Raw genomic sequence first — 11,472 nt, 5'->3', positions numbered from 1 at the left:
TGGCCATGGGGGTGGTCCGGCCACCCCCAAAAGGGTTAAAAAAAAAAAAAAAAAAAAAAAAAAAAACGGGGGGGCGGGGGGGGTGCATATGGGGTGGCCGGACCACCCCCAAGGGGCTGGGGGTGGTTTCGGCCACCCCATACGGCCGGTATGGGGTGGCCGAAACCACCCCAGCCCCTTGGGGGTGGTCCGGCCACCCCCAAAAACACCCCATCCCTTTTTTTTTTTTTTTTTTTTTGGGGCCAAGGGGGTGGCCGGACCACCCCCTTGGCCATGGGGGTGGCTCGACCACCCCCAGATCGGCCAGGGGGTGGCTGAAGCCACCCCGTTTTTTTTTTTTTTTTTTTTTTTTTTTTTTTTTTTTATATATATATATATATTTTACTTTTTTTAATTTTTTTAAAAAAAAATTATGCTTAAAACAACGTCGTTTTGGGCTGGATATGTGTTGTGATTTTAGGACACAAAACGACATAGTTTTGAGGAAGGGTAAAATGGGTATAAAACATCCAAAACGACGTAGTTTAATGTTAAAGGGGTCCAAAGTGAGAGAAAACCAAAGTTCAGGGGGTCTAAGTGAGAGCTTTGGAAATTCAGGGGGGTCTTTTCAAATCGGCTGGAACTTCAGGGGGGTTTTCTGAAGTTATCCCTTTTTTTTTTTGTTGTGTGCGTGCACCGTGCGTGATATTTGTAATCGTTTGTTTAATTTTTAGCGTTTCCGAGGGTTTTGATGGCGGGTTTGGGAGTTGTTATCGTATGCGTGCATGCTTCCGATGTTCTCCGTATACATTGATTGGGGTTTTAGGTAATTTTGTGGTTGCTTTGTTAATATTTTGAATAATATTCATACTCAAAAAAATTTGGATATTCCATGATAGATTTTTTAAATTTTTAGTTATTGTTTTTAAATTTAATCGTTTAAGTTTTTTTTGCTCAGAATTTATTAGTTTTAAGTGATGTTTATTTTTTTAGTTAATTGCATCTCATTCGTGATAAATTGGAATTTTTTTTAAAAAAAAATTGTGAAGTTGATGAATATATTAAATGAACACAATGTGAAGTTAAATAATTTTATTACGAAAATTACTCTAAAGATTTAGGGTTGGGTAATTTTTGGGGTTGTGTTTTTTATTACTCTAAAGATTTAGATAATACAACATTTTTTTTAATGAGATAAATAAATTTAAAAAGATATTAGGAATTATTTACTAATTAATAAATTTGAAATGAAAAAACTTTGTATTTAATTCAAAACAATGATTAAATACTAAGAACTCAACAGACTAACATCATTTTATAAGGAGGTGCTTTTGGGTAGAATTGAGGGGTAAAATTGGTTGTTTCGTACAAGTGAAAGAAGCGGGGAATGTAGGGGATGTAGGAGAAGAGTTTGTAGAGGAGCGTGGCCCGGGAAGGAGATCCTTGTGAATCGTCAGAGAACTCAATCAGAGCCTGACATGTGTCATCCTGGTTTATTTTCCTAAACCGGCTAGTAATTTGGTTTTGTTCTTAAAATCCTTGTAGTAATTCAATTTTTTTTAAATATTTTATACACATTTTGGATTCCTCTTGAAGATTGTTCTCAAGAATGAAAATAAATTATATCAAAAATGTGTATGAAGAGCATAACTCTCAAACTATTTTCGATGTCTTTTTTTTTTTTGCCAAAAAATACTTCATAAATGAATTGCTTAATTAACTTTTTAAAATTGCATTAAATCAACTCTTTTTTTTTCTTAATTAAAATTAATGTGTGTTGCTACAATAATTTCCTTTTTGTTTTAATTTCATTCATAAAATCATAATATTTGCTTGCTGCAATGATATCTTGCTAGAAGTAACATCTAAGGCTCCTCTTGGTTGTAGAATAGAATTCTCTATTTGAAATTATTGAGAATGATATTGTTTCATTGAATATGATAGGATGAGAAATGTTATATACTATATTTTTATACTATATTTATCATGCAATGCCGTAACAACCTCAATCAACTTTTAGATTATTTTTTTTTAAAAAAAAAAAAATTGATTCAAGAATAAATTATGATTATTTAATAATACTCTTTATAATATAAATGGTGTTACGTTATTTAATAATACGTAGCAATACATTCACTATATGACAATATATATACTATTATATATGTATAATCTAATTTAGACCATAAAATAATAAAATTAATAAATCCTCAATCCCCATCCGCTCATCCCAATCTAAATTTTGAAGGCCATAAAATAATAATTTAGAAGGCAATATTATATTTTAAGCCTTAATTTTGCTTAATTTGGTTCATCTCCGCATTTTCCAATAGTTCAACAGGGAAATTGTGTCTATCAAAAGGAAGCTTTATTCTGCCGAGAGAACCTGCTGGAACAAGCTTGAGATTCTCACAGTTGCCTATCTCGATCATGAACCCATCGGGGTCGTTGAAGAAGAGTTGGTCAATCCTCGTCCCATGCATTTTCTTCATCCTCCAGCTCCACCGTCCTCTTCATGTAATATTGTATGTTTAGCTCCTTCAGTTTTTCCTCCATTTCCTCCATGTTTTCACACTATATATCAATCACGCTTATCATGCATGTTTGGTTACCAAAACAATTAAAGAAAAACCCCCAAAAACAAGAAGAAATTATACCCTCTAGTCATGTCTTTGAGGCTCAAGATTTGTACAAAAATAAAATGTGGTAAAACTTAAAAAGAGAAGGAAACTGAAAAAAAAAAAAAAAAATTAAACCTGAAAGGAGATATGGTCGTCCATGGGATCCAAGTGATGATCAGTTTGAGGTCGCCTATCCTCACCATCCTTGGACTGCAGCAAGTGAATCCCGACTCCATATATAGTTGAACAGCCACGCACCATCAAAGTCAAATATTGCTTGTGGCCGCTCAATCAAAACTAATCCCAGGACTTTGGTGTAGAAATCTATGGACTCTTTCACGTTTCTGCAGAGTCTTGATACGTGATTCAAGGCCATTAGAGGAAGTGGGTGGTTCTTCTCGTTCCCTTTCCCTTCTTCTTTCTCTCTGGTAATTGTTTTCTCATTGCTTATCACTACTCCATTAGCCTCGTCTTTCTTTTCCATTATTTGTTGCATTAAACTTACTGTTTGTTATTTTCTTTAGAAGTTAAAGAGAGTCTGCTTTGTTTAAAACCCTAGTACGTACTGGTGACAAGGAGAGGTAGGGGGGACACGTGGTGGGAAGACATGCATGCATGGATGTTTGTACGTGTGAGGATCCACTTGAGACATCTATGTTTTGCCTGGTGATGAGGTTTTCTTGTGGTGAAGGGTATCATTGTAGCGGTGGCTGCTGTTTCAAGAAGTGTGGGAAGCCAAATCAGTGACGAGAGAATGTTGTATATATTTAGACTAATCGCCATATAAGTGGCACTGCCGGTAACTTTCCCTTCTTCTTCCTGGCCCTTATAGTTTTTGGGCTTTTTGGTTGCTGGGAATTTGAGTAAAGACAAAGAAATGAAAAGAAACAAATTTTGGGTTTTGGGGATTTGTGATTTGGGCTGTTCATTATTTGGGTCACCGACTTTTCTCCTCTGTTTGCCTGCGGGGGTGGAAATGTGTGAAGAGAGAGGGAATTGGGGTTCTCTATCGGTTTTCTGGTATTTGGTAACGATTTTTCTCTGCTTGGTGGCTGGGAAATTGTGAGAAAAGACAAGAAATTGCCACATCCTCTGCCCAAAGAGTCAGCAGAAAAACGTGCTCCCAGATGTGGGGATCACATTGTCCCTCGTGTTAATTCATCCATACCTCCCACGCGCCATGTCGGCCGTGCATTCCAAATCACCGTTTTTTACCCGCCATCCAGCGGTAAAGAAAAACTTGCATAGTCTCCCAACCACCCGTCTTTCTCTCTCTCTCAGAGACTCTCACACACACAAACAGAGACGCACGCTGCAATGGCTCTCTTCACTTCCATCTCCACCACACCACTCTCCATCTCCGCCCCGATTCACCACCGCCCGTTATACGATCGGCTGCGCTTTTCATGTCCATGTGCTGCTTTGAGCTCCTCCTCACCATCGTCCCATGAGCCAAGACCACCACTACCGACACCACCAAGTGACACCAAACTTCCATCCGCTACTTCTTCATCAAAGCCCTTTGTGGTTGAGCCCTCTAGACCGCCTGACTCGGGCCTCAACTACGCATTCGCTAACCCGAAAGGCAACCCATTTGCCGGGTTCCTTCGATCCACTGAGTCGTCCATTGAGAGGGTAAGTAGACTCACTGTACTTGCTTGCTGTCTTTCCCTTTTTTTTTTGGTTCTTCATTTGAATTGAAATTTATTTGAAGTTTAACTCAAAAAAGAAATATCTGATAATTTTTGGCCAAATGGTAAATCTTTTAGTAATTTCTTGGTACTTTGATGATTTGGATAGTATTTTCAATGAGAAGTACAAATAATTTTGGTGACTGAGAGGGAATTTTGATGATATAAACAAAAGAAAGAAAAGAGAAAAAAAAAAAAAAAATTGTCTTCAAATCTGTGAGTTAAAAGCCGTAAACCCAGTATAAGTTTTTAAAAGCTAATTGTAGATGATGGGAAGTGACTAATTTGCATCAAATGTGTCGGAATGGAACGTTTATGAATTTGGGTTTGGAGCTTAGTTGTTTGAAAGATTGCTGCTGATAAATACTTTAAAACATAATAAACATAACAATATTCCTTGAATGCCCTTTTTTCTTCTTCTTTTGCTTTGGTCCTGCTTTGATAGAGTTTCCATTTCAAATCAGTTGTTCTTTTCTTCTACGTCTGTTCAGATGTGTTTTATATATTCTAGGTTGTAAAGTATTTCTTGCTTCTCCATGATTGAGCAGGCAATTTTTGACTTCCGCTTCTTGGCACTTCTGGCTGTTGGAGGCTCGTTGGCTGGTTCTCTGCTGTGCTTTCTCAATGTATTTCCCCTTATACCTTAATTCTTCCAAATTATTAAGAGACAAGCATTATATATCTTACTACCAATTTACTTGGGATCTTTGTAGGGATGTGTTTATATTGGAGAGGCATATAAAATTTACTGGTCAAGCTGTGTCAAAGGGATTCACACGGGACAGATGGTTCTGCGACTGGTTGAAGCTATTGGTTAGATTTTCAGGAATTCTCTTCAGCAGAAGTTTTCCTTCATATTGTTAATTAGAAGTATACTCTCGAGTTATTCAGTATTTTTCCCCTTAAAGAGCATGTTGAAATATCATTGCCAACATGCAAGTATTCACAGTTTCACGTACAAATGAACTTTCATGGCCTCTAAAGCTGGAAAATTATGTTCTTTCTTCTTATGTAAACCACCCCTTTCCACCCACTTCACCTTTTGCACACAAATGCTTATTCTTCTTTTCTTAAAATTGAATCCTTCTGTTGGTGATGGAATGATCTGAGAAAATCTGTCTGATGCAGATGTTTATCTTGCTGGAACTGTCATGTTAATATTCGGCATGGGCTTATATGGATTATTTATCAGTAATGTGTCCCCTGATGTGCCTTCCTCTATTGATCGTGCCCTCAAGGGATCTTCTTTGTTCGGAATGTTTGCTCTCAAGGTGATCTTACTTCCTCTTGAACAGAACTGCTCTCTTTGCAATTCTCTTGCCAGCACACTTTCAGCTTCTGCATGGATCATTATAACCCACTCTCTTGTTTATTGACCTATTCTAGCACAGAGCTTCATTCCTTCGGCTGTATGCTTTTTTGGATTAAGCTAGCCTGTTACCTTTGACATGGGAATGTTAGACTGAATAAGATTGGTAACCATGTGATGACAAGTGCTCTCCCCTTCCAATTAATATCCTTATATCAAATCTGCAGAGACTCACTCAACTATGTTGTGAACCCATGGAGGACAATAGATTTAATTATGTTAACTAAATCTATTCCCACAGCTTGTGTTCATATACACTTTCATGCTTTTATCTGCTGTTCATAAGCCTTTACCCAGATGGCCTTTGGTTCCCCTCCCATTTTCATACTTGTTCTCTTTTTCTTATTTGAGTTCACCAAGATAATCAAATGATTCTTGTTGATTTGCAGGAGAGGCCTAAATGGATGAAAATTAGCTCACTTGATGAATTAAAGACAAAAGTGGGACACGTTATCGTCATGATTCTTTTAGTTAAGATGTTTGAGAGAAGCAAGATGGTAAAAATCACCACTGGTGTGGATCTACTAAGTTATTCTGTATGCATCTTCTTATCATCTGCCTCTTTGTACATCCTTCATAATCTGCACAGAGCAGATTAGGGATGTCAGATGTATCATAGCAAATTGTGTAATATTTGGTCTCACATTGAAGTGAATGTGTATTTTCAAAAGGATCTTGTGGAGTGTTTGGAAAATCCTTAAGATAACTATAAATAACTTTTCAGAGCATGCTTGAGATTCGTGCAACAGTTGTTGACTCCATTGTGCTTTATATAGCACTTGGAGGTCAAATCACATTGTGAATGATTTTGTTAATAGCTGCCATCTTGTGAATTATGGTACGTTAATTGGTTAATTGGTCGGAGTGCTGTTAGGGTTCATCGTGCACCAAGCCACACAAAATATCAAGCAATGGAGATTTCTGGCTACAAATGCTTGAAGAGAAAAAAAGACACAGAAAATTGACATGCGTCTGCCGGGAGTCGAACCCGGGTCTATTGCTTGGAAGGCAATTATCCTAACCGTTGGACTACAAACGCCTGGTTGGGGAGTCTTATCCCTTTACAAAATAATAACTATAAAACTAAGTATTTATCGTATTTTGATTATACCGTTAGGCTTTAGCTCCTAAAATATAAATACTTCATCGATGGTTGCTGACTTTCTTTTTCCACCCAATAAATTTTTCATATTCTTCTTTTAACTATTTCCTGTAAGCTGTTAGTTCTAGGCCACTTGACCGTAAATGTATACCTTCAAATGGAAATGATCTATGATTTTGTTTTATTATATTTAAGAATAATGCTATACTTACTCTTGTTTTTCTACATAATTTTTTCACACCCATAAGCGACTCTTCAAATTACCATTTGATCAAAATCCAATCAAGATTCATCTCATATTTAATGATAGTTTAAAAAGCCACTTATGAGTATACAAAAGTGGGAGTAAGTGTAGCGTTCTATTATATTTAATAATGTATATAGTATCATGCTATTTTAAGTGTTTACATCTCTTTGCACTTGCACATATTTTAGTGCACCTTTTGAAAAAATTAAAGACGAACTTTTGCGGGTTAGGCTTGCTATTTTCTTCTATTTTATACTTTATTACAAATTTCAACACACCCTGGAGAGTGAAATTACATACATTAATTTCATACTTAGCACAAGACATGTTCATCTCTAATGAAAACAACCAAACCATTGGCCACACAGGAATATGAAAATTCACATTTCTTGGTTTATGACAACTTAAAGAATTTGATGCAGTAAAATGTACAAGTTCTTAGTTGTCATAATCCTTTTTGTTTTCCTATCTTCTTACTCTTTCAATCAATTCAAGAACATCTATACATGTACAATTCTAGATTGTCTAAAGTATTTGTCTGCTGTAACTTTGACAGTGCACTGCGATTGATCTGTCGAATCCTCTCCCTGGAAAGCTTTAGCAGCCATCCTATCTCCTCACAGGACCGAGGTGGCTCTCCATTGAGTCCAAAGCGTAATCTCAATATATGTTCTTCTCGTTTATTGAGTGTCTTGAGAAGTTTCTCCACCTCTTGCTTCATTACTTGTTTCTTGACCATTGTTTCTGGCATTGTTTCATCTGATCCTGATATGATCTCCTGCAACAGATTGTGAACTCATATTAGAATTAGTCAATGAGGCATATTTTGTTAGAGGAAACCCTAGATTTCTATTTCCCTAATAAGCTATATCAGTATATTTTGATTCTATTTTCCTAAACCCTAAATTTTCTCACTTAAATAACTTCTGCTTTATTCTATAAATTCAGTGTAGATGACGGATGGCAATTAAGTGAAGAAGAAACATAATTTTGTCTAAGGCAATTGGAGGTTTGATCCCCTCGAAGCGATCGATTTATCCTTTTTTCTGTTTATATAGAAACCCTTGGGGTTCCTATCAATATTTTGTACTAAGTTTCAATCAAGAAGCAACATAATACCAGAGGAAAGGCTAATGCATGACTAGACCCTAATGATACATTCAACCCATTCTATGAACAAAAATTTTAAAATGTGAGATCCAAGAACACTTGAGAATTCTCAAATATAGCAAATGTAGGATCCATAACCTTCACTAATATGAAAAGGCATGGCATGACTTTCATCATCACTAACATGTGTGAGCTGCCAACAGGTTGCGGGTTGTTAGAATATTAATCAAAAGAATAAGTCTATCATTTTCTATTAGCTAACTCTATATTCGTAATTTATGTCTTATTTCAAGTAAATATTATACGTGTTGGACCTCACTTACTAAGGGAGAACTCGGAGACACACTTGAGGGGGAGTGATAGAATATTAATACAATAATTAAGCCCACCATTTCCTATCAACTTAACATTTTGATTTTAGAATATATAGTGATTTAACATGGGCGAAAGAAACATGAATAACAAGCAGAAAGGAAACATGACAAAGAAGCACAAGAACCTTGAGAGTCATGAAACCTCGATCGGTTACTGCTTGATCCAATGAAATGGGGGGTCTGCTCCTCTCAGAAACAAGCCTCACAGTCGAAGTATGCACATTGAGCACTTCAGCAATTTCATTATCAGTAGGCAGCCGCCCTAATCTTTTACTCAAGAGGTTTCTAGCTTCTGCAATTCTTGCTACCATCCTGCATATGTGTCCCTACACATAACAAGCTAACCATACATTCACTAATTACCAGTTCACCTCCCAAACAATCATATAGGGTGAAGGATAATATGGAAGGGGAAGAAAATCACTATTTTGAACTCAAAATTGTCCTTAAAATGTGTCATGAATATGGCATCACATCTGACAGGACAACTCTTGAGAATACAATTTACAATGACCACAAAAAAAAGAAAGAAAATAAAAAGAATAAATGTAATGACACAGGAAAAACGCTAGCCACATCTGCGCAAATACAAATATTTGACTAGAGCTTTTCCTGGATCGTTACAATAAATCATACAACAGCAGCATAGATATGTTAGACTATACACAGAAGACTAATTCTTGAGCCAATTCAGATAGACAACAAAACCTGGGTTTATTTATGGTCAAGCATGAATTATTACATTGATATGCTACAAATTCTCTCAGCCAGACCTTTCTTTTCTTTCTTTTCATGACTATGTACTTCTATTAAACTGACAAGCACAGAGACTCTCCCAGAGTATAAAATCTGTCATGCAGGAACTAAAAATACTCAAAAGAAATCATCTTCAACAGAAGGGAATGCTCAGTAATTAGGCAAACTTAACTAGAAACTAGCAATGATTAAAGAAACTGTCAATTTACGCGGTGTCTTACCGGTAGTCTCACTATTCTAGATTCATTTGCCACAGCTCTAATAATAGCTTGTTTAATCCACCAGTAAACATATGTTGACATCTTATGCCCTCTCTCTGGCTCAAATTTCTCCACCCCTCTAAGAAGGCCAATGCTCCCTTCCTGCTCAAACAGAAAATATTGTTCATCAGCACACTATAGGAAGCAATGTTTGAAAGTAAAATGCATAGCAACCTGAATGAGGTCTTGGAAGCTTAATCCTTTGCCTTGGTAACCTTTGGCAATGGAGACAACCAGTCTCCGGTAGCTCCGGGCAAACCTTTCCCGTGACTCTCTTTCATCACACAACATCTTATCAACACTCCTTTTCATCCCTATGGCTTTGGCCAACTGTTTGGAGGATGGCTCACGCCCTTGAGCTTCTGTGATTCTTATTCTTGCCGCTTCTAGTCTTGCTCCCTCCTATCAATTTTCAAACACTTTATTCTTTCTTAAATAGATAACACCGAATTTCATTTGCTTTTCAACCTCTTTAATGAGCAATTAATAAGAAATTATGAATTTAATAATCTGAATCACAAAAACTTTTGCTCTGATAACAAATGATCACTTATCCAAATGTTTAAGTTAATAAAAAACGACGAATTTAATCATTTAATTAATGTTCTAACACTTTTATTAGTAAATTCCTCTAACCAACCACTGCGATATGCTAGTAATACAATTGAGGTTAAAAAGTTCTTGAGATTCAGCAGAATAACTTAGAGAAAGAACTTTGCTTGTAAACAAACTGAGTAAGGGAGACCAGCAAAAACTGGAATTCAAGCCCCACAACACATAGTAGAATTCAGAAACCCTATCACTTCAATAACACTTCAACTGAGTAGCAGCCACTGTAAGGAGACATACCTTGAGGCACAAACAAAGCTCTGCCTCCTCTCTTGGGCTCAATTTCCTGGGCTTCACCGACCCACTTGAACTTCTCCAACTTGCACCATTTTTTTCCTCCAACCATTTTCTCCTTCTCCTCCTCCTCACTCCCCTCACCAACCCAATATCACTCTCTCTGCCACTCCAAACCTCACCAGCCTCGGCTGCAGCCAACACAGCGTCTCTGGCCGCCTGCGAGGCGGCACGCGCAAGTGCTACCGCCTGGGCTGCCGCAGCAATGAGTAATGCATCATTGGAGACTAAATTTGAGCCAAACTTGGCGGAAGAAGAGGAAACTGGTACGTGGGGTTGGATAGGGTGGTGGGTTTTGAGCGCTGAAATGGTTGGGAGAGTTGGGGAGTGAGTTGGGGATGAGCATATGCTGGTGATGGCCATAAAGAGTAGTGAGTGAGATAGAGTGAGTGAAGGGATGGAAGCTTACTAGGTAGACACTACAGAGTTGGAGATATTTTCTTGTCTGTTTCGGTTCTGCAGCAGAGAAGATAAAGGAAGTGGGGCTATCTATATGTGTGGTTGCCATTTAAGTTATTTAACCATTGATAGAGATCTCCAGTAATGTTCCTGTTGGAATTTCTAGCGATTGGAACAACATGGTTTAGCAATTTGAACAACAAAAATGAAAGATTTAATATGGATTTATCTGTCTAAACAAGTTTTGAATTGCCTTCTCATACTCTTGAACATGTGAGTTAATATCAAGGAAAAATTACTGAGAATTCATATCATTTAAGCATATTGTATCATTTAGACATAGGGAGAAGATTATATGGTATTATGGGTTTTGAATAACAGTAGATACGTCACAAGCATTCTCCCATGATAGATATCATGCTAGATTAAAATAATTTTCTCTAACTTAGTTTGTTTTATTTTAAAAAAAAAATTTATCACTTAAGATATTTTTTTTTTAAAAAAAATAATCCGATTAATAGACTAACATATGACTGCCATACAATTGAAATAATGTGACAGTAAAAAGTAATTTTTGAACCAACAAAAACTTGTATAAAAATAGGATTAAAAATTAATTTTTATTTCCACATTATTTCAATTGTATGCTGTCTATTAAATA

At 36.7% G+C, this 11,472-nt stretch overlaps 2 protein-coding genes, 1 non-coding gene and 1 pseudogene across 3 annotated transcripts; 1 reads left to right on the top strand and 3 right to left on the bottom strand.

Moving 5' to 3' along the window:
- Positions 1-2,270: 2,270 nt before the first annotated feature.
- Positions 2,271-3,084, bottom strand: LOC132173472 (glyoxylase I 4 pseudogene; annotated as a pseudogene).
- A 753-nt stretch (positions 3,085-3,837) lies between these two features.
- On the top strand, positions 3,838-6,395 carry LOC132191459 (uncharacterized). Its single transcript, XM_059606479.2, has 5 exons — positions 3,838-4,235; positions 4,840-4,917; positions 5,005-5,104; positions 5,420-5,562; positions 6,050-6,395. Exons 1-5 carry the CDS (start codon positions 3,918-3,920, stop codon positions 6,257-6,259), a joined length of 849 nt encoding a protein of 282 aa, XP_059462462.1. The 5' UTR covers positions 3,838-3,917; the 3' UTR covers positions 6,260-6,395.
- Positions 6,396-6,627: 232 nt separating this feature from the next.
- TRNAG-UCC (transfer RNA glycine (anticodon UCC)) lies at positions 6,628-6,699 on the bottom strand. Its single transcript has one exon. It is a non-coding gene; the product is annotated as a tRNA-Gly (tRNA).
- Positions 6,700-7,293: 594 nt separating this feature from the next.
- On the bottom strand, positions 7,294-10,890 carry SIG4 (sigma factor 4). The gene is made up of 5 exons (XM_059593141.2): positions 10,359-10,890; positions 9,684-9,911; positions 9,471-9,611; positions 8,619-8,819; positions 7,294-7,787 (listed from the first exon to the last, which is right to left on the bottom strand). The coding sequence occupies exons 1-5, from the start codon at positions 10,773-10,775 to the stop codon at positions 7,500-7,502; spliced, it is 1,275 nt and encodes a 424-aa protein (XP_059449124.2). The 5' UTR covers positions 10,776-10,890; the 3' UTR covers positions 7,294-7,499.
- Between the last annotated feature and the right edge of the window lie 582 nt (positions 10,891-11,472).

The sequence above is a fragment of the Corylus avellana genome, chromosome 2 (assembly GCF_965113065.1).
Source record: "Corylus avellana chromosome 2, dhCorAvel1.hap1.2, whole genome shotgun sequence".
In the NCBI taxonomy this organism is placed as follows: domain Eukaryota; kingdom Viridiplantae; phylum Streptophyta; class Magnoliopsida; order Fagales; family Betulaceae; genus Corylus; species Corylus avellana.
Note: the sequence above shows the minus strand (reverse complement) of the source record. Positions and strands in the feature narration are given on the sequence as shown.

Bases quoted from the DNA above. Each gene is read 5' to 3' on its own strand.
- SIG4 (XM_059593141.2), bottom strand. From the start codon at position 10,775: ATGGCCATCACCAGCATATGCTCATCCCCAACTCACTCCCCAACTCTC. The intron at 9,612-9,683 runs GTTGCTATGCAT...CTGTTTGAGCAG, and splicing joins GCTTCCAAGACCTCATTCAG to GAAGGGAGCATTGGCCTTCT. The intron at 7,788-8,618 runs GTTCTTGTGCTT...AATCTGTTGCAG, and splicing joins GAGGTTTCATGACTCTCAAG to GAGATCATATCAGGATCAGA.
- LOC132191459 (XM_059606479.2), top strand. From the start codon at position 3,918: ATGGCTCTCTTCACTTCCATCTCCACCACACCACTCTCCATCTCCGCC. The intron at 4,918-5,004 runs GTATTTCCCCTT...GGATCTTTGTAG, and splicing joins CTCTGCTGTGCTTTCTCAAT to GGATGTGTTTATATTGGAGA. The intron at 5,563-6,049 runs GTGATCTTACTT...GTTGATTTGCAG, and splicing joins TCGGAATGTTTGCTCTCAAG to GAGAGGCCTAAATGGATGAA.